We start from the raw sequence: 25,465 nt of genomic DNA, 5'->3' as shown, positions 1-25,465 counted from the left end.
ATTTGATATACTACATCTTTCAATAAATGATCATTGGTGTTTGATTATCCCCTGATATCTAATTGAAAATGATCACCAATTCATGAGGGACGTCTAAGTCAGAGTGGTCATTGGGGCAGGGAAATTCATCCCCTAAAAGCTGTGGGGGACAGACTGAGAACCTATGTATCTGGTGAGGCCCTCAGTCTAGTTCCCAGAAAGGATAGTTGCATGTTGGACGTTAATAATTTATGCAGCATATGTCGACAACCTTAATTCTGTGTATTTTTGATGGAAATATTTTTCTAGGAAAATTGATGGTCTACTTATTTGAATGTACCCGAGGTTATATTGCATATGTGGATATCAGCAGAAATTGAACATGTACATGAATTTACATGACAATTTAACACAACTTAAGAAATATAACCAACTTTAGGTCTGTTTGGGGAGGAGGATTATCACTTTGTGAGGGGTGTAAATGTCTAACTATTAGATTATTTTGTACACCTGAAACTTTAAAAAAAAAAAAGTATCTGCTTTTCTTTGGTTTAGGAATCCTGAAGCCCCTGTGATGCTAAATGCAGCATTGCCAAGGTTTAATGGTCAGTTACTTGTTTAAATTTATTTATTTGTGGCCTATTCTGACCAAAAGGTATGTGTGTGTGTTTTAATATTTCATTCATGAAATATTTTCACAGAACACATTAATATTTGCTTTGACAGTTTTACAAACAGAAACCTAGAATTTGCTTATAAATACAAATATACTATATATCAGTTAAACGGAATTGAGTGGATTTTTGCATTTTGTTGGATAAATTCTACTCACTAAACTTTTCATTCAGTTGTCATGGCAACTCTACTCTTTCACAAGTTGAGGACCAGTTAGATGTTATCCTGCACATTCCTTGAGATGAAACAGGTGTTGATTTAGGATGTGTTAGGAAGAAGCAACAAAATCAACAGCCTAATCAGTTCAGCCTTTAACACACCTATAAATACTTCATATTGCCAACTCTCTTTCCCTGGTGTATCCAGAAAATTGGACATTTTCTTTTTTCTATCTTACACTTGAAAAGTTTGGGGTGATGGGAAAAAAATTCAGCTCTTAATTAACCATCCTCGTTTACTCAAGGTCTTTAATAAAATATGATTGAGAAACTGGAAATATTTTTACATTTTGCCACTTTAAAGCATTCATTTGATAGTAATTGAATGAAGCAAGGAAATGTACGTGTCATGGTTAGAGCACAGATATGCGAGTTCTAAATCCTAGCCCTGCTTATGTATCTGTAGTGCTTAATGCAGTACTTGGCACGAAGTTGCCTATAATAAATACCTGTTGAATGAATGAATGTAACAGTTTTACAAACTGATGATTCTTAAAGATTCTCTGGTATTCCAGAATCTGATCTCTTGAAATATTAATGCTTTATAGTAGGGAACTGCCTTTCCTGATGTTTCTGGCATCCATTGTGATATTTTTTTAAAGGGAATCTGTTATAGACAACTCAACTTCCTTCTTTCTATTAATACTAATGAGTTGTTTTTCTGGTATCAGATTCAGAGGATAAATACTCCAAAGGGACCTGTCCCCCTTCAAAACAAGCAAACAAACAAACAAAAAACACACAAAACCTGAAACTAACAATGACACTTAACTAATATATCCACTGAGATCCAGTTTTAAAATCCCACAGCTATTAAACGTGACCTACTGAAAAAGTATTTCACTTAAATATCTGCAAACCTCTGAAATTATTAACTGTATATTGATGAATGTGAAACTCTGTTCTATACTTTTTAGATCTATTTGAATTTTTGTGTGGCTTGGAAAAACTGAAATACATTATAGAATGAAATTAGCCAATTGGTTCTTTCAAATTTAAGATATAGCACGCTAAATTATAAAAGCAGTATCTGAACCCTGTAGAGACTTTGTTTGCATGTTACATGAAGTAAGTGCTTTAGAAAACAGATGGACTCATCTCTGCTTTCAATGTACAATTTTTCCATTTGAAAAAACTGACTTAAAAATGCGTTTATACATCTGACCTGCCGTTTAAGAAGAGTATAGCCCAGACTAACACACCATTAATGATGGCCTACACTGTGTGAGGAAGCAAACCATTAGTAAACATTCTTCCTGAGCATATCAGGCAATGACTGTTTACTTTAGAATGGTACATTGAGTAAGTTAGTTGCTAGGGCAGAAGGCGATAGTAGGAACTACTGTCTCTGCCCAAAGGGGGGAGGTGGACCCTTGGCAGCCACTTGGTTCTTTCCAAGTGTGCAGGGCTCCCTGGACCTCTATGAACACTGGTGCCTGGTGCCTGTTCTGGGATAGTGTACATTGCTCAGTGCTGTGTGTTCCTGAAAAATTGTTTACAAATTAAATTATTATTTTATTTTGCTCAAGATTATTCATTTTTAAATGCACCTGATTAAAATCAAACAATCTAAAATTACGTACATTGAACTATAAGCCTCTTGCTTCATACTCTTATTCTTCCCAAAGTTGACCTTTATGCCAGTTTCTTTTATATTCTTCCAGAAATACTCCACACAAATACAAGAAAAAAAAATAATCTCTCTCATGTCACAGAAAATGATAGTTGCTGTGCACACTGTTCAGCGTTTCGCTAATAGTTGCCTAGTATTCCATTGACTAAATGCATGTATAATACTGTATTTAACCCAGAGGTTCTCAAGTCTGCCTGGACATTACAGTTACCTGGAAAGATTTAAATGCCCAGACCGTGCTCTCAGATCCTGATTTAATTGGTCTGGCTTGGGGCCTACATGTCTGTCTTTCTGAAACCCTCCCCAGATAATTTTCATGTACAACCAATCATACTAATTTTAACCAATCCCCCATTGATGGATATTTAGATTGTTTTCAGGATTTTTTTGTTCTAGAGTGATATTCCAGCTCAGAAGACCCCTATGCATAAGCTCAAGTATATTTCTAGGATAAGGACCCATGATGGAGTTTCTGCCACATTGCTCCTCAGAGATGCTGCACCTATTTATATTCCTGCCAACAGCATAGTGGCTGTTGAGTGGCGATGATTTAAAGCACCCTAACGAAACAAGTGAAACTCGGTCCCCAGTGCACTGTTGGTAGTTTTCAGTCACTTGTGTAGTCCACCGTCTGTGCCGCGTGTTTGAAGCTCTTGAGCAATTTAGTATGGCAGCGCTTTCCAGACATAAACGTGCTTGTACTTTTTTGACCCCAGTGATTTAAACAAAAAAGTTCTCTGCATAAAGTTGTTTAAAAAAACAAATAAAATTTCATGCATGGAGCTGTCCTTTAGATATTATCATTATAATGATAAAAATCTAAAAAGAATCCTAACAGTTGTCTAACAGTAGAAAGTGGCTAAAATGTGATGTTTGCTTCATGGGATGTTATATGATGGTGAAATGATTATGAGGATTGTATTAATATAACCAAATTTTATATTTAATGCATTGACATATGATTAAGTATAATTTACTATAATGAATATATTAATTATATGTAATTATCAACCAATTATAATGAACATGTCAATACTTAAAATGTCACTACAATTAAAGGTTTGATATGTTAAATGAAAAAAAACAAAATTGGTGCGTACAAAATGACTATATAGCAAAATATGTACACGTATGACCAAGGACTACAAAGAAAAACAAAAATACAACAGCTGATATGATGTGATAGCATGATTGCAGGTAAATATCCTTTTAAAAAAATCCTTTATTATAAAATTGTGTGGGCAAATAATAAAATTAGGAGAAAAATTGGTTTTATAATGCAAATAGCCATTGATGGTTTTAAAGATGTACTTTCATATTGATTAGTGGATATATTATGGTATATGTATGTAAATGGTTTCTCTGAAATCTTTTAAGGTGTCTGTAGCTACCTTTCAAGAATTTTAAAAGAGACCCCAAAAATATTTGTAGAAAATGAAACTATCGTGCTGGGCACTGTGCTGAGTTCCTTCTACTTACTCATCTCACTCATGTCCCATTGTTATCCTTTGAGGGTAGACGTTAGCTAATTTGTAAGGTTATAGTAATTTATAGATGAAAAATTGAGGCCTGCTGGAGACAACCGAGTGGTTAGTGATGCTGGGAACGCAAACCCGGGTCAGTGAATTCTTTCCTGATACATCATCTGTAGTCCTCTGCAGATTAATACCTGACGTACCTAAGAGGTTAAAATTCTGTGCAGTTTATAAGGAAGTATAAAGGCTAAATATTATTTCTAGGAAACTTCCTGTTTAATTGTGCAAATAATAGATGTTAAGTTTTAAAAAGTAATTGGTAATACAAAACAGCCGTTCAGGACCATGTCTCTAAAGTCAGGTGGAGATGAAAGGAAGGAGTGAGGGCTATTTAGTCTGGCTGGTTAGGGCAGGCTTTATGGAGGAGACAGACCTGATGAATAGGATTCAGAGAGGGAGGGAGCAGGAAGACTTTTTGCCTTAGAATTGTTCCTGGGTTAATGAATGGACCAGCTCTGTGAAATAAGAGAGTTCCTGTGAGGCAAGATCCACTGCGACCAGGTTGGCCGAGCCTTGCAAGCATTATTTGAAGTTTTAAATCTAGGTGACTCCAAAGAGTAGATGGGGGGGGGGGGCAAAGGAGAGGAGTCTTCAATCTATACTTTGAGGGTTAATAGGAAGAGCGGGGACTTTGTTATGGATTTGTATTCTTGACTTCAAACCTGGCTCTTGCACTTGGCGACATAGGGCACATTATCCATTCTGAGATTTTTCACCTGTAAAATGGATGTCAAATTGTTTTTCTTGTAAGGTTGTTCTGAAGACTAGAGATAATGTATGTCAGTCGTACCTACTACACGGTGCTTGGTGCCTATTATGCATTTGATAATAGCGGCTCTTATAACTCTCAGAGCCTTCAGTATTATCTGTCTCTTCCTGCAGCTACTTCCCTAAGTGAATCCCATCTCAGGATTGCAGGGCCGTGGCAGGCAGCTTGTCTCCATCACAAGGTGGGGTCCCCTCTCTGAAGGCACGGCACTGGGGAGCCACTGCAGTTTGGAGTGGTGGATTGCTGAAGCAGCTTGCTCAGCACCTGCACCTTAACTTAAATTTGGGGGCTGGGCTCCAAGTTAGTGCCGTGTTACCATCTATAATATCAGCAAGCAGAACCTATTTCTGTTTGTAGTCTTCCCTCTCTCCCCCAATCTTAGACCTCTCTTATCTCCAAAGGGAAACAAACAAAAGTGATAACAAGCCAGAGACATCATGCTCCTGCCTTTATGGTTTCGCTCCCAGCCTGTGGCAAAATCCATACTTGGTAAACCTATCAGATCTATCTATATATCTTCATCTCTATCTCTGTCTTTCTCTTTGTCTCTCTCTTCCTCTCTTTAAAAATAAAGACTTCATTTGTTTAGAGAAGTTTTAGGTTTACAAGAAAACTGAGAGGAAGGTACCGATTTCCGTACATCCTCTGCCCCCCTCCCCCCGACACACAGCCTCCCCCCTTCATTATCAGCATCACTCACCAAGGTGGTACATTTGTTACCAAGGACGAACCTACATTAACACAATACTCACCCAAAGTCCATAGTTTACCTGAGGGGTCACTGTTGGTGGTGTACATTCTGTGGGTTTGGACAAATGTGTGATGACCTACCATTTTCCCCCGAAAATAAGACCCAGGTGGACAATCAGCTCTAATGTGTCTTTTGGAGCAAAAATTAACATAACACTCGGTCTTATTTTACTGTAAGACCAGGTCTTATATGATATAATATAAAACCGGATCTTATATTAGACCGTCTTATATTAATTTTTGCTCCAAAAGACGCATTAGAGCTGATTGTCTGGCTAGATCTTATTTTCGGGGAAACAGTGTATATACATCATTACAATATCATACCGAGTATTTTCACTGTCCTGAAAATCCTCATGCTCTGCCAGTTCATTTCCCCGTACCCCCAGAAGCTCTTATTCTATCTCAGGAGCTCCTGTTTTGTAAGTAAATTCCCAACAGTTCTGCTTCTCGTATTGAGTAATTTCCCAAACGTGTGAAGAGCCAGTTGTGGCTGTCTCCTAATATTCCATACTTATGCCAACGAGAGGAGTTTGTGTTTAAAGACTGAGTAATTCAGTTACTCACAATAGATTTTTACAAACAGAAAAGGCCGGTGGGGGTGGGACGAGAAAGGCATTTGTTTCAGAAGCCAGAAAAAGGGGAAAGTTCCAGCTGTCCAGTAATCTTATCTTGCTGAAGTGCTAAGTACTGCCCCTAATTCATGGGGCTGCTCGTTTAGATAATGTGCCAAGGGAAATACGCAACTCCTGCTTGCTCCAAATAAAGCTGGGGAAAAGCAGTCTAGTTCCATTAAGTGCAAACCCAGTTTGTTCATCACTGTGTCTCCCTTCTTCCAGTCTTCCTCCCTTCAAACCCAGGTTGTATTGGACTTTGCTCTGAGAGCTGATTGCTGAGCTGCGCTGCTCTTCAGGTTACTCCAGTGAATATTGGGTTTTACAGCTCAGACGCTTAAAGTCAATATTGTGTTTAGCACAGTGGCAGCAACGGGACTGTTTGGAGATTGCCTTGACCCTGTGGCATGCTAAGTAGCTGTTTAAGAGGAATGTTCTTTTCAGAGTGATTGTCAAAATTAGCACTTGATTGTCAGAATTGTTGTGGTCCAGTCAGCAGATCAGATGGCAGGTAACTTCCCAGGGGTTAAAGTATTGCCAGGACGTGTTAGACCTGTTGTGCTCTCTCCCTTCATGTTAGAGACCATTATGTGCAAGGCACTGGGCCTGTAGTGCCCCACATACTTTAGTGGGGGAAGGGCAGCTATTCCCAGGAGAAGATAACGGGGTCTCTCCTCTTTTTCAAAACAAATCCCAAAGTATTGTTAATCTATCAGTTATCGCCCCTCTGTTCAAAAGACTCCCCATTTCTTCCCATTCTAGAAATATTGGGCTATGGGACCTTGACCAACTCTGCCCTAAGCATTGGGGCAAGCAGACTTCATTTTTCTTTTCTATTTTTACTTTTCTTTTTTATTTATTGATTTATTTATTTTTGCGGGCTGACATTCTCAGTGACAATCCATCAGATTAATTCCTGTGCGGCCTTTGTGTGGCAGAGGAAGAGGTCATTTGACCTACAAGGGTTTAGGCTCTGGGTGGCCTAAAATCCTCACAGCTGGAATTCCCCCGCTGGTCCCATCCAGTCCAGAGCCTGGTCCAGGCTAGCTTACTAGGATTTGAGGCTGAGTTTTGGCATCAAAGCTTAGCAAGTAATTAAGGGTTTAGCTATCTTCCATTGCTTTCTCTGAATGTCGTTTCCTTGGGGACTGAACTGGTATGCATGGAGGAATGTACATGAAGCATATTTCAGAGGAAAAAATGACACGGGGGTGTGAAAGTGAAGGAGAAGCAATTGTTAACAAAATGCATAAGTAATTTTAAAAAAGTAGTAATATATGAAATAGTTTAAAGGTTTTTGAGCCTGAGAAACCTGGGAGAATTATATCATCATTAATGGAAATAACACAGCTATAAGGAGAAATGACTTTAAAAAGGGAATATATATGTTTGCTTTCGCACATCCTGAATCTGAGATGCAGTTGGATGGACACTCCATGCAGTGATGTTCAAGAGGCAGGGGTTGTCGGAGGAGACGTGAAGCCAGTGTTTGCCAGGGCGCCCGGCAAAGCCGTATTTTGCTCCTAAGATTTTTTCTGTTCTCTTACCTAAAATTACTTTTGTCAGAATTCTCTTTGTTCTTCCAAACTCAGTTCACGTGCCACCTCTGATTTGTCTTTGCTGAGTGCCCCAAATGGGCGTGCCTCCTGAACCCCGTAACTTAGTGTTCTTCCTTTTTAGGGCGCAACATTTTACTAGCTGTTTTCCTAATTATCCAAACACTACCAGGTTATTTGCTGAGTGTAAGGAACGTTGCATGTAGAGGTCTGACAATCAAGTTCGCAAACCTTGCAACGATGTTGCTACTGTGTTTCCCTGAAAATAAGACCTAGCCGGACCATCAGCTCTAATGTGTCTTTTGGAGCAAAAATTAATGTAAGACCCGATCTTATATAAGACCCGGTACCCAGTATTATATTTATTATATTATATCATATTATATAAGACCCGGTCTTATATTAAAATAAGATTTTAAATAAGATTTTTCTTATTTTAATATAAGACCGGGTCTTATATTAATTTTTGCTCCAAAAGATGCATTAGAGCTGGTGGTCTGGCTAGGTCTCATTTTCGGGGAAACACGGTAACTTTTTTTGATATCAGAAGGATTACTCATTATGAATTTGTACCAACTGGACAAACAGTTAACCAAGTGTACTATTCGGAAGTGCTGAAAAGGCTGTGTGTAAAAGTCAGACGACCTGAACTTTTTGCCAACAATTCATGGCTCTTGCATCACGACAAGGTACCAGCTCACATGGCGCTGTCTGTGAGGGAGTTTTTAGCCAGTAAATAACTGTAGTCGAACACCCTTCCTACTCACTTGATCTGGCCACCAGTGACTTCTTTCTTTACCTGAAGAGAAAGGAAATATTGAAAGGAAGACATTTTGATGACATTCAGGACATCAAGTGTAATACGACGACAGCTCGGATGGCCATTCCAGTAAAAGAGTTCCAAAGTTGCTTTGAAGGGTGGACTAAGCACTGGTGTCGGTGGATTAACTTCCCAAGGGGAGTACTTTGAAGGTGACTGTAGTGATACTCAGCAATGAGGTATGTAGCACATTTTTCAGGATGAGTTCGCAAACTTACTTGTCAGACCTCCTATGTCTCTGTAGTGTATAGTGCAGTACTGACTACATTAAGAGGAGCTAGAAAATGTTCAAATATATTTATTTGACCCTGTTTATTTTCAACTAGTACCGCTGTTTAGAGGAATACAAATTATGAGCCATTATATAAAGTTCCTTTAAATTTTTTGCACAAATTTGCCTTTTTGTATCTTTAAGAACATCTCCCAGTGTTTGTATTTCAGAATTTAACTAATGTTTTAATCCTGTTTCTGCCTCTATGTTTATCCCTTTTTGTATTTTCTTTTCAGCTACAGAGTTATGTCCTCAAGAGACTCTTCTTTATAGATCATTTTATTTTTTTCTATGCAAGTTCCACTTTCAATTTCTGAGGTTCCCCACCAAGAAATGTGTGACTTATTCTAATAAGAATATACTTGTTTTGGAGTTTTGGTCTGTCGTAAGAATAGCTTGAACAACCTCTTTCCCTAAAGTGACCATGCCTTTGCCCAAACTGAAACTCATTTGCCACTTATCTGTTCAAAGAACCCTGAAAGATCTTACTGTGTATTCCCTCTAGTTGGGCATTTTCCTGGTAAAAATATTTAGTGCCACTGTGTTTCCCCCAAAATAAGACCGGGTCTTATACTAAGTTTTGCTCCAAAAGACGCGTTAGGGCTTATGTTCAGGGGATGTTATCCTGAAAAATCATGCTGGGGCTTATTTTCTGGTTAGGTCTTATTTTCCAGGAAAGATGGCATTTGTAAATACGGCCCTAACCTAGGCCAGTCTGTCACTCAGTTATGAAAATGTTAAGTTCAATCTTCACACCCATCACTGAAAGACCATTCTATTTATATTTCTCCTTCGATAGAAATGGTTGTTTATTCCTACTTTTGTTTTCTGGTCCTAATCCAGTTCTCTGTCCAAGATAAATATTCTCCTGGCTTCATGCTCTTTTAGCCTCATAAAAACAAGTGACCAGGTACCTGTGGGTTAATGTAGTTCACATAGTAAAACATGTTTGGCAGATGAGATTCAGATGAATAAAGGAATGCTTGTTCTGGTTTCTCATGGCCATAGTTTAAAAATACATCCTAAATTTACTAGTAAGTTTATTAGTACATAAATCATATACTCTTACAGCTTCAAGGGACTATCAGAAGTTAGTTCCTCCCATTTGAGCTTTATGCATATCAATTTTTTGAATTAAGTGAACCAACAAGGCCTTGAAAATATTTATTTCACTCATAAGTTGTGGCTGTCCTCAAATGGTGTTGAGAATCGACAGTGGTTTTTATGCCAGTAGTCACCCTCTGCAACCTTTATTCTGTGAGATTTTTTTTTTTTCCTAAAAAAGTAGTGACAAATTAACCAGAGTTAAAGGTATTGCGATTTTGACCTCCTAGGGTTTCCTTCTCCCTGTGACTCTTTGATTTCCTCTTAATGATGCTCTGGCTACCTTTACTTTGCCATTTTGATTGACTTAGATGAGCAAATTTCTTAGTGGGCAGAGGATAGGAAACACACGGAGGAGAGATTACTTTCTGAATCTTGAGTCTCAAGGGCCTAAGATTTCTTTTAGTCCCCAAGCCTGTGATTTGAATTTTACATCTGAGACAGAAGCTCCAGAGACTCCAGGTGGCTGCTGCCGTCTCCCCGTAGTCTAGGAGGTGGCACATCAGGGATTGGAGGATCTTATACTTAGCTGTTGATGAGAAAGTTAGGAATATACCCCCCCCCCGCCCCCCCATGAGTGCAGTTAGCCAGAGGCTCTCTTAATTGAATCGTTTCTGTTCCTTATCAAAGACAAAGAAAGAGTTGTTTAGCCTGTGAAATGTAGTGGTGACGGTTTCAAAGCAGTAACAAGCCATGCTGGAGGTTTAGGATGCTGGAGTTACGAATTACACGTTACACAAGCCAGTTTTCCCCCATGGTTTCCTTTTCTATAAATAATGGTGAGAGAAGGGTGCATATTGGGTTAAATAGGCTGTTGTGTGCTAAAGACCAGTATTTCAGAGAAAGCGTAATTGATAAGGGACTTAGCTGTAATAACTCGCTCTTACATGGCTTTTATTTTCCAAAGCAGTTATATGTATGTTATGGACTAGGAAACAGGCTCACTGGCCAAGGTCACAGAGAGTTTTCCGTATGGGTAGGGCCAGCTCTGGAACACAGACCTCTTGATTCCTGCATTGGGCCTCAGCCAGTTTTCAGTCCAGTGGGTATGGCAAGTTCCCTTGTTTTGCCCTTGTTAGAAGCTATTATGAATTCATAGCTAAAATGCATTTTTTTGTTTTTAATGCTTATAAATCTGCATTCTTTCGTGTGCTGTTGAACCTTTGTGTTATTTTCATTCGATTGGTGCCCTTTTCTGACATTGCTGTGCTCAGAAGTGCACGTAAAAATCAACTCTAGACTCCTTCACATGGTTTGCCGTGTCTCATTTCTCTTCGCTCTTCCCCTAACACTCCTTACACGAGTCAAAGTGAACTTTTCTCAGTTCCTCAAACAATTTTGAGCTTTCCCTTTACAAAGATGTCTTTGCCTGGAACTCGCCCTCTCCCTTCCGCCTAACCTCCTGACTCCCACCTAGCGTGGTGGTTCGGCGTGGGCGTGGGCTCAGGAGCCGGCCTCAGGTTTCCATCCCGGCGCCATCGCTTCGCGGCTGTGCGGTCTGTGTGATCTACAGAGCTGCTCTGTGCTAGCAGGTCTGCTGTCGTCTTCTTGGCACATTGGGAATAATAGTTCCGGCCTCCTGGTGTGGTTATGAGATTTCAGTGGGTTTGTTCTTGGAAAGTTACAACAGCGCCCGGTACATGGTAAGTGCTCAGAGCGGGAAGCCGGTGCTGATAGCGCCCCCACCCCCCAGTAGATAGCTCTGCTCTTTCTCCTCCTCGTCTTTGCACTTAGCACCCTATCCCGCCCGTTTGGCATTACCTCTGCATGACTCGACCAGGTCACTGTGAGGACAGGGATGGCTGAGCCATGTCGGTGTTGTTCCCTTTGGGATGGAGCACGGGGCATGGATACAGGTACTTGGGAAGTGTTTGAATAAATGAATAAGCAAAGGACCCATTAGCTCACTCTGTAAGCTGAATGTCTTTGACCTCAGCTGTCCTTTCCTGTAGTGAAGATCAGCTTTTGTTTGGAGCTTTTGATGGCGCTGATTTTAGGAGAGGAAGATAGAAAAGATCATCTCCTAGTTTAGCCTAGGTTTCTGTGTGGAAGCCTTTGGCGTTGTAACGTATTAGTGCTTAGCATAGAAGAGGCTGCACCTATGGGCAGGCCTCCCAAAAAAGGCTCCAGAGGTCACCAGTCATTGCTGACCACAGCCTGGACTTAACCTAGTACCTGCCCAGCCTCCCTGCCCCAGCTCTCTAAACACACTCACAGGATGTCCCGGCATCCAGCTTTTGTTGGCATCAGGTGTGCTGTGGTGGTCATGTCGCAGTACAAGCCACTTGACTTTTCCCCCTTATGTGGTCCATTGTTAGTCAAGAACAAAAACAATGTAAAAGGAAAAGCTTATGCAAGAGGAGAATATCTTCTGTTTGAAAGTGAGGAGGATTTCTTTTCTGCTCTAGGAGTGGTGGTGATCTGGCTTAATCCTGGCGGTTCCTCAAGTGTTGGGGATGTTCACGGTGAAAACACGGCCTTCCTTAAGGGGAGGGGCAGGGAAGGAGGCAGGGTTTGCTGTGCTGCCGGGAGTCCTTTGCTTAAAGCCATTAAAGGACTGGAGGACCAAAGAGTGAGACTAGCAACTAATTGCTGTAGAATCTGTCTGATTTTCAGGGGACGGTAGGGAAAAGCAACAACTAACTCAAACTGTTGAAAAACAAGTTCCATTTCTTGAGCTTGCTCCTGTCTTCCTACATCTAATCTGCCCTGATAGAATAATTATAGGGGCTAACAGCACACCAAAAGGTAGAGCTAAGGAGGACTTACAGAAGAGCTCAGTGAACGTTTGTTAAATGACTAAGGTCTCTAAGTTTTCATTTAAGTATGTATCGTTCCTTTTGGAGAATTAGATACTAAGTATATGTAGTTAAGTCGTTTTCATATTTGAGCTCATAATGTTTTTATTGTTGTCTTTTTATTTTATCTGCAGGTGATTTTCTAAAAATAAAGATCAGTTTATCATGATTAGAATTTGTTTACTGGTTTTCTGAAAACCTAACCGAATGGAATGGACAGGGTTGAGGGTGAGAGGTGGATGGAGGAGGGGGCAGTAAATGAGAAGGTGGAATTTTCTGATAGAATTTGTGGTTTCTCCCTAAATACTCTCAGGCAGTATTGCGTCCAGTCCCTTCTATAGCATCATTTTTATTTTTAGTGTCCACAAATACTTTAGTGTCATTTTTATATGTTCCTTCCACATTGAGAACCCTTAGGATTTCTCACGTTGGTATGTTTGTGATACTAGGAATTTTACAAGTTAAAACCAGCCGCTGCTCAGATGCAGGAAGTCCTCTTTTGGAAAGTCATGGTTTTCCACAGGCTCACAGGGTGGATGGCCTCCCGGCCCCGACTGTCAGTGTGGACCGCCGGTAATGACCCTGTGTGTTTCATTCCCCACACGTTCTCTGCATTGCGTAGAATAAAAAATGAGGGTTATATAAATTAGTAATCCTGAGTGCATTACGTGCCACATATAGAAGGGTTGAAAGTAGGTAAAGGTGGAGGTGGTGGGGCAGCTGATGGAACACTGTCCCCGCGCGGGTGAGAGACAATGAGACCCAGAGATCAGGGTCTATCTAGTCTTTTTCTTAGATTAGAAGAAGCAGAACTTTTGCCCATAGAAGGAGGCAAAGATGATGTGGGTTAACAAACATTTGTTGAGCGCCTTCTATATGCCAAGCACTGTGATAGTTTCCGGGAACACACAGAGGACTGACACATGATGTGCTTTCAGGGGGCTAATAGTTCAGTAGAGGAAATGGTCACAGAATGCCATCAGGGACTAAGTACAGTCAGTCCTCATTATTTGTGGATTCCATGTTTGTGAATTAGCCTCCTCACTAAAATTTGTTTATAACCCCAAGGTCAGTGCTTATGACGCTTTTATGGTCATTCAGGGACATGGGCAGAAGGGCAAAATATTGAAGTCCCTGGATGTGCATGTTCCCTGCTTAGGTCAAACAAGGCAACACTCTGCCTTCTTATATCAGCTCTTATACTGTAAACATTTTCCGTTTCACAGTCTTTGGTGTTGAGGTGGGTTTGTTTGTTTGTTTTGCATTTTTATGCTTTTTGTTGGTGATTTTGCTGCTTAAAATGGCCTCCACAATAGTGCTGAAAGTCTAGTGTTCTAAGGCAAGAATGCTGTGACGTGCCTTACGAAGAAATATGTATTAGATAAGCTTTGCTCAGGCAAGAGTTATAGTGCTATTGGCTGTGATTTCAGTGTTTTGATGCAACAGTCAATGTATATATTAAATAAACAGTCTTTAAGCAGAAACACCCATAAAACATGGGTAAGTCTTAATCAGTTAATGAAATTGTTGTGGCCAGAGGCTTGCAGGAACCTACCCTTGTATTTCCCCTAAAAGCAGTGGTGCATTACTCGCTAATTCAGTTTTCACAGAGACTTCATAGAACATGAGTACTGTGAAGAACGAGGCTCAATCGTACCGTGGAAGTGCTGCGCGGCACTCAGCAGCCTGAGGTGGAGAAGGTGAATGGTCAGCTGACCTGAGTGAGTTTTAAGGGCTATGCCAACTGAAGGACTGATGGCTGGGGAATCAAAGCAGTGACTCTGTAGGACTCGAAAGATAAAGCAGTGAAGCCAGAATGGGTTTGATACAGGAAGACTACGTAAAGGCAGAGGGCAGGCTAGGAGGGAAGACGGTAGCTGTAAGGGCAGGAGGCTGTAGTCAGAGTCATACTGGGAAGTGGGTCCGGGTAGAAATGAAGGCTGTGAAAGAAGAGCCAGCAACACATTGGTTGTTGGATCAGCCATTCACAGGAACATGGGGCCCCGAGGGCCAGCACAGTGATAGCTCAAAGCGCCCAGCGAGCTAACGAAGACCACTTCATCGCCCACTGAGTGCAGCTACGTGCATCTTTCCACAGAGTCCAGGAGCCCCAACATGTCCAGAAGTCTTAAAAGTCCGGGTGTAAAAGTGGGTATAAAAGGCCTAAAGCAAAATATCAAATGAGTGGTAAAGTTCTTCACTGCACAGAACACAATGTACTTTTTTGGTGTACAAGCCCTACCCCCTTTGTACCATGGGAAGGACATGGAGGAAGAATCAACAAGATTGTTTATCGATTAGATTTGATTTAGGGAGAGGAGGGGAGGAGAGCAGTGAATGTTGTCAAGGGTTGCACCCTAATGTTGACTAATTGTCATGAGATGCTTTTTCCTCTCCAGAGAGCTAGATTGATGTTATACTTCCAGAATTTTCTTTGTTATCTCTTCATGCTCGTAGTTCTTCAATTTTCAGTTCCCTTGTCATGTGATTTTCATTATGGCATTTGGACTGGCGAATGTGTATGCATATGGTTTGATAAATAGAGGTAATGATTCCTCTCAGTTCTGTTTGTGTGGGGGTTGGGGAGTTAGCCAGCTTCCTCTTGACTCTCTTTAAGGTTTCACTCACACCTCTGGACAGTCTGATTCAAGGCTTCCAAACTTTCCCACGGGCCGCGGGATTAGGTTTTCCATCTTTTCTCATTGGTGGTCGTGGTGATGGGGTTTGGAAATGGAGGAGAGGCAAATCATACGCATCCTCTACCCCTGTAATTCTTCTTCAGAGCTTCCTAGAGCTGTGCCCCCAGTTTGGCAGCCACTAGCCCAGTGGCTGGTGAGTGCTTGAAATGGGACCAGTCTGAATGGACAGGGGTGTTTTCTGTAAAATTCACACTGGATTTTAAAGACAGCATGAAAAAAATGAATGAAAATATTTAATTTTTATATTGATCATATGTTGAAATAAGGTTTTGTATATGTTGTGTTAATCAAATAAATCATTACAATTGATTTCACCTGTTTTCTTTTGCTTTTTTTTAAGTTTGAGTACTAGAAAATTTTAACATATATATGTAGTTCACAGTATTTTCTGTTAGACGGTGTTTCATTGCTTCCTTTGAATTTCCGGGGAATAATTTGAAAATGACTATCAGATGGCACCAAAGACCAAATTGCTGGGTCCACTTGTATTTGTCGTGCTGTTGAAGTTGCTAGTGTCCCTGAATGGAGCACTTGTAAACAAAAGTAATACTGTTATGAATAGTAAAAATACTCTCTGAGAAGAAAACTTCTCCCTAAGACGTGTATTCTTTTTCTTTAGAAATCCTTCTGTAGTAAATAAAGTGCAACATTCATGACAGTTCTACTGGATGAAATATAACTGAATCCCTTTAGGAATTGATATCAAGGTTAGCATTAGCTTGTGTTTTGGACTAATCAAACAGTCAGATTTTTAAATATGTAATTATTTTTCAAAGGAGCATTTGAATCTATGTCACCTTGAGCCAAGATATAATGAGGTTTTGTTGTCCCTGTGAGTGACAGGGACTTAGGTGGAGAGTTGTTTGTGAGCCAGAGACAGCCTGAGTAAATAATGAGAGAAAAGACGTTATTTCTAAGTTAAGAACCATTTACTAAGTGCCTTCTCTCTCTCCACTGTTAGCTTAATTAACTACACAAGCGAAGAACTAAAGAAATGAAAGATGGCAGTGTCCATGTCCTCAAGAAGTCCATCATCTGGTTTCTAAGTTTGTAAGGGACATTCTAACACTCTGATGTCTGTGATGGGGTGTGAGGAGCGAGTAACACCTTATACTGGTAGCTCAAGCATTCAAATCTACTCATTATTTATTAAAAAAATGCAGGTTCAAGTTTACTGTGAATCAACACAACTTCCATGGTGTTCTTACATGGGAATTGTGCGTGGCCTGCAGCTGGCCTTGCCTACACTATGACTGTCCCAGGGTACAAGACGTAGGGACTGTCATTCTAAGGTATAGCCAAGGGGAAAAGTTGAGCCATGGCTTTTGGGAAGATTCTGAGCTATAAGAAACAAATAGAGAACCCTTCACAGGCATTGTCCCTTCTGTCTTCCCATTGTAGATTTGAAATAACTTCAGAAAAGCGTCCCTGTGGGGGGTTTTTACAGGTTAGATGGCCTTGGTTTGGATCCTGAAAGAACTTAAGAGGATTTGACTTGGAGAGTTAGATGAAGGGTATTTTAAGAAGGGACATTGGTGTGATTGAAGCTACATAGGAGGTGGAAGAGGAATTTATCCGTGGAAGACAGAATGCCTTATGTTAATTTGAAAGCTAACTATTTCATAGATAAAATTTTCTAGCTGTTGCACCAATTTGTTCTCGAGTTTATTGTCTGCAAGGGACTTCGCAATGAGTTTATTTTAGAGAGCTTAATTGCCTGGGGCTTCCAGAGAACTGGCTGTGTTTCGGTGTAGGGGTTAGGGAGGCGACTGACTTTTTTGGATAAAATTATTATTTGCCAGATGTGACTGTGGCCAAAGTTATTTATCTTGGCTTCATATTGTGTAAATACAGTACAGTCAACTATGAACTTAGCAACTCAAATAGCACAGTGAGTACTTTTGGATGCATATTTTTAAAAAGCCACATCACATTTGTCTAGACCTGTGCAGTTTTTCAGAGGGACTTCCACAGGCTCACATTTAACAGTTTGACTCCTTTCCAAGATGGGTGAAGTATCATGATCACCCGTGTGTTTGCAGCTGAGGAAACTGAGGCTAAGAGAGACGGAGCATCGTTCCCTAGAGACGTGTGGCTAGTGAGGGACTGGGCCAGCGCAGATAAAGGCTGGCCGTCAAGCCAGGGTTCTTTTCCCTGTGTGACATGCTGACGGCACTGCTCGTGTGCTTGCCGGCGTCTCCGGAGTTCCTAGTTCTCAGCCTTGTCATGAGGAACTGACTCAGAGAAACGACAGCCTGCTGATTCAGAGCTGAATATCCTTTTCCCAGCCTCTCATTTCCAGCTTTCTTTTCTCAGAAATTAATTTCTGTCCACTCCCAAGCAGCTTTCTTTGTCTTTGTAGCTCTTAAACCTCTTAAAGCACTTTAAGAGTCTTTCTTACTTAATTGGCCAGTGTTAAACATATTATAGGAGAAGTTTTTCATTTTAGCGAGATTAGGATTGTGTCACTACTGGTGTCTGTCAAACCAAAACTGAAGGAGGACAGGAGAGAAGCGTCTTCTGGTATCACTGACCTACCTCTATCCCAACCTCTGCACAGATTTATTTGAGAAGCTCTCATACCTTTGTTCTGCTGTGAGCACTGACTGTCCATTGCGTGGATGCACAGTAGGCCAAGAATGAATGGGGTACTGGTGAGCGGCTGCTGCCAGAGTCCTGGTGAAAGGCGGGGCTTTCACTAGGGTGGGAGCAGTGGGAGCGGTCATGTTTCCATGGGCAGGGTCGAGAGGGTGCCTGGGCTGCCACGCATTCCAGATAAAAGTTCTTCCCTTTCTCCAGCTGTCATATCACCAGTGGTGAGTGAAGAAACTGTCTTAGTACTCTGAGTACTTCTAGTAAGAGACTCCCTCGCCCCTCCGGCCCCCACCCCCCCAACACTGTCAGCCCATCGCACCGTCACCGCATCTGCCCCAAGATGCTTGCTTAGTGCACACATTCCATTTCTCTCTGCATCGTCAGCATCCTGAACAGGCCCTGGCGCATCAAATATTTGAAAGGGTGAATGAATGGAGTCCTAAGTCTTTAGACAGCGTGTTTTAAAGGCAGGTTGTAAATTATTCTGCAAAACCAGTGAGATACCTTTATAAATTGTAGAAAAGTGTCAAATGCTTTTTATTTTGTTCAATCCCATCTGGTGGCTTACTTAATTACAGCACGGATTAATAAATAACTCCCAGTAGTTCCAAAATTATCCCATGGCTATAAGAATTACAGTAATAATAGTTATTGTTTGTGTGATGCATTTACAGTCGTTTGAATTATTTATTCCTCTGTGAGATAAATAGTTGTATCCCCATGTTATAAATGTTAAAAAAAAAATGATAAATGCTTACAAATGTTTTTAAAACTGTTATACATGTGAGGGAGAGAGAGGGAGAGAAAGGCCTTTTGACAACAAAACTTTTCTCCAGGAAGACTCAGAGACGAGTCTGGTGTGGGACACGGGTGTACTTTACCTGAGTGGAACAAGGCATATGAGAACTGTACGCAGCAATGAGACAGCTTATTGCAGAGGGTCTCAGTGCTCAGCTAAGGGAGCGAAAGCGTCCATGTGGCCTTGGCATGTGAGCTCCTGTGTGAATACCGACGGCATCTTAGGTTGTGATTTTGCCTGTACAGCTCTGCTGTGCACTGAGTGACCCAGGCTGCATCTGTTCCAAGGCATCAACGAAAAGTTTGATTATGTCATAGCCGTACATCCAAATAGACGGGAGATGGAGATAGCTGAGAGTTCTCCCCTAAGTCAGTTTTGAAACATGCTCCTTATGAATTATACAGTTTGGTGAGAATAGTGACAGTTTTGATGAGGAGAAGGGGCGCACCGAAAACTGGCAATACCGCAGAGCCGTTTATGGTCAAATAGGTGTAAGGGAACAGGTGTGTCCCACAGGAATTTCTGTAACAGCTCTTCAAAGCAACCTCTACTTTACTTTGTGTGGCCTGGTCACATGCTTTGTAGAAAATGAGAGAACTGCGAATGATTCCCAAGATGATGGCCCCAACCCAGAAGCTCAGCTTCCAGTGTCTCCAGCAGATCTGGACTGCTGACACTTTCGCTAAGGTCCAAATGCTAGTGACAGCCTGGTTTGAAATCAGAGTTACACTTTAAAAGTAGTGGAATATTTTGTCGCTAACATGTGTCTAACTTTTGGCCGTCTTGAAAATAACGATGTGGTTGTTATTAATTGCAGTGCAATTTGGGCATGGGTTGTAAACATCAAACATAGGGAAAAAAGATTGTAGAATGAGGTCTGATATTGGACCTTAAAAAAAAAAAGAAAATTTTTATCTACATTGCTGGTTATCTAGCTGATTCCAGAAAGGGTGAATCATTTTACTGAGAAAAAAGATAAGCAGCACCTCTTCTTGTGGGTGGAGAGTTACACTGTAGAGCCTTACAACCTTGACTCAGCAGGCCGGACCTGCCAACCTTTTTTTCTTGTTAAAGGTTAGATATGAAATAGTTACAGCCACAGTTTTATTGTAACTCTCCTTATCAGGACCACTGTTTCACTTATGAGGTTAGGGATCTCCTGGAGTATCATCTTTCTTTTCCTTATCTTTGTTGTCAGCATGTTGGTACTTGGTTAGATACCCTTGGAATAGCACTTTCCCAATAAAAGTGTAATGTGTGTGGCTTAAAAATCCCCTCATTGTTAGGTATATTTATTGCTGCTAGATACTAAACTAAGTCTCCAAATAAAGGGAAATTGGGGAGTTTTGTTTTTAGTTAGCTATTTTAAAAGAGAATGTTGCTGCAGCTATATACTTTTGCTGGCTTATATAAATATTAATTATAGCAATTCCGTTGAAGGAAAAACAGTGTGAGTAGAATTGCACTCTGACAGGGTGAGTGCTTTGCTTTTCCTTTCAGCTGTCTGAAATTGTTTTGACTGTGACAATTCCCTTACAATAAAGCCTGCAGAATTGTTATACAGTAAAGAAATCAAATGATCATTACTGATTTGGCTACAAGAATTTTTAAAAATGGTTTTACCAATTGTTTGTAAATAATACATACATATTGTTAAAAAATGGAAAACAGAAGACTAAAAGGAAAAGTATTCTTAGTCTCCCTACCCAGACATTCTGATATTTTTTCTGAGTTCTTTTTTCTACACTGAGGTTTTAAAAAGCACACTTGTTATCAAAGTGCATATACAATTTTGTATCCTGTTCTTTTTATTTAACTTTATAAGAATTGTTTTCTATGATTCACAGATTTCATGAAGACATGCCACTCATTCATTCATTCTTTCAATTACTGAGTGCCCTTTCTGTGCTAGGTGCTAAATTCTGTGGTCCTCTTCAAAGTATAGACGTATGAGAGTGGAAAGTAATTTGGATTATAATTAGGAACTACAGATTATCCTGAATTTTCATGTAACTTTTATCTGAATCTGAAAGCTAAATTATCTCCCAGGCGTTCCTCATTTTAAGTCAAAGCAGTAACGCTGGTTGATTTTGTTGTACATTTCAGCTAGCTTTGTACGGATCAAAAAATCACTCTGCGATCAAAAAATCAGTCTGCGTAGGAGTTTGTCCTGCAGCTGCAGCGCTGGACTGGGCAGGGTCAAGCAAGGAGGGCAGAGCAGACATCCTGTGGGGTGCCGCTATGCCTGGCTCCTGCACAGGGCTTGTTTACCAGAGAGTGGGGCGGGGTTCATGGCAAGGTGTCTTAGTCGCCCACGGTACACGTGACAGGGGCCTTGTCCTCAGCCAGGACTGAATGAGTGAGAATCGAAGCATTGTAAGTGGTGTGGGGCTCAAGGTGTAGGAGAAAGGAATCGACATAATTTATCAGTCAGTGACATCCAACTGCCTCCTCAACCTCTCCCCAAACCCGTCCTCTGATGGGCACCTCCCGGCAGAATAGACTGAGGACGAGTGGTGTGGGTCAGCCATGAGCAAAGCTGCCTGGACGTAAAGCCTGCTTCTGCCGTTGACAGGCTCCATTATTTGCACTAGTTCCTTAACCTCTCTGTGCTCCATTCTCCTCTGTGAAAAGAACATGTTAGTGCTACCGACTTCCTGTGATTAAATGAAACACTATTAGAACAATGCCTGGCATGTAGAATAAGCACTTGATAAATCTAGCTAGTGATTACCTACTTTGTATGCCTGAGTTTGTACATATTGCCAAATTTCCTGGGTGCTGAGCTTGTCAGATAAGTTTAGGTGGCATTAGGGGCAGGTATGTTATTTTCTGATTGCACACTGGACTGCTAGTATAAGACTGGGCCGCTGCTTAGGTATTTGGAACTGTTCATGATCATGTTTCTGAAAAGAGTCGAGTGTTGACACACTCGAGTGTAAACCTGGATCTGTCTCCAAAACCCGTTGTTCTGAATCACATCAAGAAACCTTTCTCATTCCCTTACCTTCGTCCAATTGCGCCTTTTTTTTTAAACTTTGTATTAAACTAAAATATATTGACAGAAAAGTATACCTGTCCTGCTTGCTGTGCATTACAGCACCAGCGCCCAGATCAAGAAACAGTAGTTTACCAGCATCCCATGAGGATGCTTTTTTGTGCCTCCTTCTGGGGATGACGCTTTGAAAACCACTGGCAGAAAGGCTTGTGATCAGTTGCTCATGGGTGTATGGAAAAAGCATTATGGAAGAGAGGTATCACAGTAGTCACCCCTACGCACAGTCTTGCTTTCCGTGGTTTCAATTCCCGCAGTCAACAGCAGTCCAAGTATATTAAATGAAAAATTCCAGAAATAAACAATACGTAAGTTTAAATTGTGCTCTGTTCTGAGGAGCGTGATGAAAATTCCGCTCTGCCCTACCTGTGATGGGAACCGTCACTTTGTCCAGCATCTCCATGCTGTAGACGCTCCCCAACGGTTAGTTGCTTATTAGCCGTCTCAGTTATCAGATCAACTGTCATCGTATTGCTGTGCTTGTGTCCAAGTAACTCGTAATTTACTTAACAGTGGCCCCAAAGTGCAGGAGGAGTGATGCTGGCAATTTGAGTGTGTCAAAGAGAAGCCGTAAAGTGCTTCTGTTAAGTGAAAAGGTGAAAGTTCTCAGCTTAATAAGCAAAGAAAAAAACTCATGTGCTGAGATTGCTAAGATCGACAGTAAGAATGAATCTAATGTGAAATTGTGAAGAAGGAAAAAGAAATTTGTGCTAGTTTTGCTGTCGCACCTCAGACTGCAAAAGTTACAGCCACAGTGGGTGATACATGCTTAGTTCAGGTGGAAAAGGCATTAAATTTGTGGATGGAAGACATGACATCGTCATAGCTCAGTGATCCTCTTTCTGACGTTTCGTCCGATGGTCATGAGTGGCTTAATGCCATGTCACTCACGTGCGTCACTCGCTCACTTCATCTCATCCTGTAGGCATTGGAGCACCTCACATCATCACAAGTAGAAGGGTGAGTACAGTAAGAAGATATTTTAAGAGAGACCACATTCATATAACTTATTACAGTACATTATTATAATCGTTCTGTTTTATTTTTAGTTATTGTTAATCCTTTACTGTGCCTGATTTATAAATACAACGTTATCACAGGAAACGTTGCATAGGAAAATGTTGCATAGGAAAAAGCATAGCATATATAGGGTTTGGTACTATCCACAGTTACAGGCATTCACTGGGGGTCTTGGAATTTATCCCCCATGACGGGGGGACTACTGTACCCCCAATAAGAGGAGGGTCCTTTGTGGTGGCTGCAGATCATGACCCACCACTGCCTCCCTTCCTTTTATTCTTCCTTTTTTCTCATTAAGGTGATGTGAATAAGCAGAAAAAGTCATTAGATGAGAATAATTAGACTGGACTGTTTGGGGAACCATGTTAGGCCTTCGTTCTTCTTCTCTTCAGACCTATCTCTTTCAGTCATTGTTTTTGAGTTAATTTTTCCTTACACACAGTGATCACTGTTTTTCATCACCTGAAGAGTGCGAAGTCAAGTGAATGCAGAATTGCATGAATACTTACCTTAAAATTTTCCTGACTTTAATTCTGCCAACTCTAAATCAGTCATGGGAATGGATTTTTTTCTCAGATGCCAAATATCTTACATTGGAGGTGGGTCCCTGGAATGCTGCAATGGAAGGATTTGGAAGGAGTCGGCACCACAGGAAACAGCGTTCTGGTTGATTAGAGATTTTGGCTGTGGGCAAAGGAGACTGGACTGGGTCCCAGGTATTTGTCTTGTATGGCCTAGAGTCACGGGTGTCCAAACTTTTCTCAACGTTTTTTTACCAAGGGCCATATGCGGTAAAACGCACAAACAGCTGGGCCACTCACTCGAGGTGAAGTACGTATTGCCTCACCTGGTTTATTTAAGTAAACTAAATATATTTTTGGAATTTGCTGCGGGCCAATTAACAATGGATTGCGGACCGCAGTTGGCCCGTGGGCCGCAGTTTTGACACCCCTGGTCTGAATGATACTTACGCTATTTCTTGACTCATAAACTTAGCACTCTTCTTTAGGACCACTCAGTTCCTAGGCTGAGGTTGGAAGCAGTACAAATGCAGTTTAAAAAGTCTCCCTTTCTTACATACATGGATTTATGCCACTTCGGCACTTCTCGGGTCCTCATTTCCAACACTGGATAAAGTTCACCTGTATTGTGAAGGTATCTGTAGAAGCAGCAACAGTGCCAGTCAGCTTGCTGAACTGCAGGTGGAGTGTGGGAGTCCAGTCAGTGGTGGCAGATACTTTTCTAAATGTGTAAACACGGCTGAGCTGTGTGAAGGAAATAGCTTTGCCATGCGAAGGTTTATTTGCAGGGCCGATGATACACTTTAGTATGTATATTATTTAATATTTTAGAGCAGGGTATATCCCCCCATGCTAATGAGTAATAGTAGATTGGATTGACATAGAGAACAGAATTTGGGGCACCAAAGACCTAAATATACCTTTTTCTTAGTTACTCCATGAGCTGTTCTAATATCTCAGAATTACTTGTTTTTTCATTTACTGAAGAAAATTTAAAGCTTTCAGTTTAAATATAAAAAAGTTGGAGCTATGTAGTGTACAATGGTTGTGGTTTTGATGTACTCTACTTGATTACATCTTATCAGATTTTGGGCTGTGGAATTTTGGGTTATTAAGGGGAAGAACAGGGGAAATGGCATTTTCACTTTTATTTAAAAGTCTTAAGTCCTTTCTGTTTAGATAACACGAGTCACATTGATTGGAGTTAACATGATATCTTTTGATATAGTTATGAGGGAGGGGAAAATGTCCACTCTTTTCTATTTGTAGTTCTCTTGGTTGATCTAATAATCAAATTGACATGACACAGATCAACAGAAGAAAATAACCAAGTTTATCATGTATGTACATATGAGGGTTCCATGAAAATATGGGACCTGAGGATAAAGCAAAGTTGAGACTTATATACCATCTTCAGCTAAGGAGAAAGTGGGGGTTGGGGCGGGAGGTGGTGGTTTGGACTTCAAAGGGAAGGCAGGCAATTAATTCACAGGTAGATAAGAAGGAGCAAACATTCAGTCAACAAATTCTTCCCAGCCACCCAGAAAGAGTAGGACACGGAGGGGAGTCACTAGACTTTGCTAGGCGTCCTCCCGGTGTGCCACACGGTTCATAGTATGTTAAGGTGATAGCTCCCTTCCTTTAAACAGTTTTCTATCTGATTTCCTTTAAGCAGGTAAGGGAGAGGTAAAAGGCTCTTCTTGAGTCTTTTATTTCTTAAAAATATACAGCTTAAGATAACCAGTATCCCCAAAAGGCATACGTTGGGGTGGCAAACTCTGCTTCCCCTCACAGTAAATGAGGGAAAGAGGAAGTGTGTGTGTTTGAGCACAGACACCCTCCTGACCAGAGTCCATGCACAAAGCAGCTCACTGTTGGTGGCAGTAGATTCATATCATAGTTTTAATGTACATATTCACAGGCATCAACACAATCCAAATGTTATCTGTTGGGTGCCTGTGTAAGACCTGTATGAGTACAAAGCTGAATGTCAAGAGCCAATTTTTATACTCAAAGAATTTATGATCTAGTTAAGATCATAAGACACGTACACT

General features: G+C 40.9%; 1 protein-coding gene across 5 annotated transcripts in view; it reads left to right on the top strand.

Annotated features, from left to right (window-relative positions):
- FNIP2 (folliculin interacting protein 2) overlaps positions 1 to 25,465 on the top strand; it is a 117,121-nt gene that overhangs the window by 8,074 nt on the left and 83,582 nt on the right. Inside the window, exon 1 of one of the 5 annotated variants that reach the window (XM_074338387.2) lies at positions 8,592 to 8,728. The exons of 3 other annotated variants lie outside the window; for them this stretch is intronic. In XM_074338387.2, coding sequence (XP_074194488.2) covers positions 8,724 to 8,728 — 5 coding nt within the window. In that variant the 5' untranslated portion in view covers positions 8,592 to 8,723. Of the gene's footprint in view, positions 1 to 8,591; positions 8,729 to 11,499; positions 11,568 to 25,465 lie in introns of those variants that run through there. One more of the 5 variants, XM_074338386.2, reaches the window with a different exon arrangement.

This window comes from Rhinolophus sinicus, chromosome 15 (assembly GCF_057876585.1).
Source record: "Rhinolophus sinicus isolate RSI-liver-muscle chromosome 15, RSI-T2T, whole genome shotgun sequence".
Lineage (NCBI taxonomy): Eukaryota > Metazoa > Chordata > Mammalia > Chiroptera > Rhinolophidae > Rhinolophus > Rhinolophus sinicus.
Note: the sequence above shows the minus strand (reverse complement) of the source record. Positions and strands in the feature narration are given on the sequence as shown.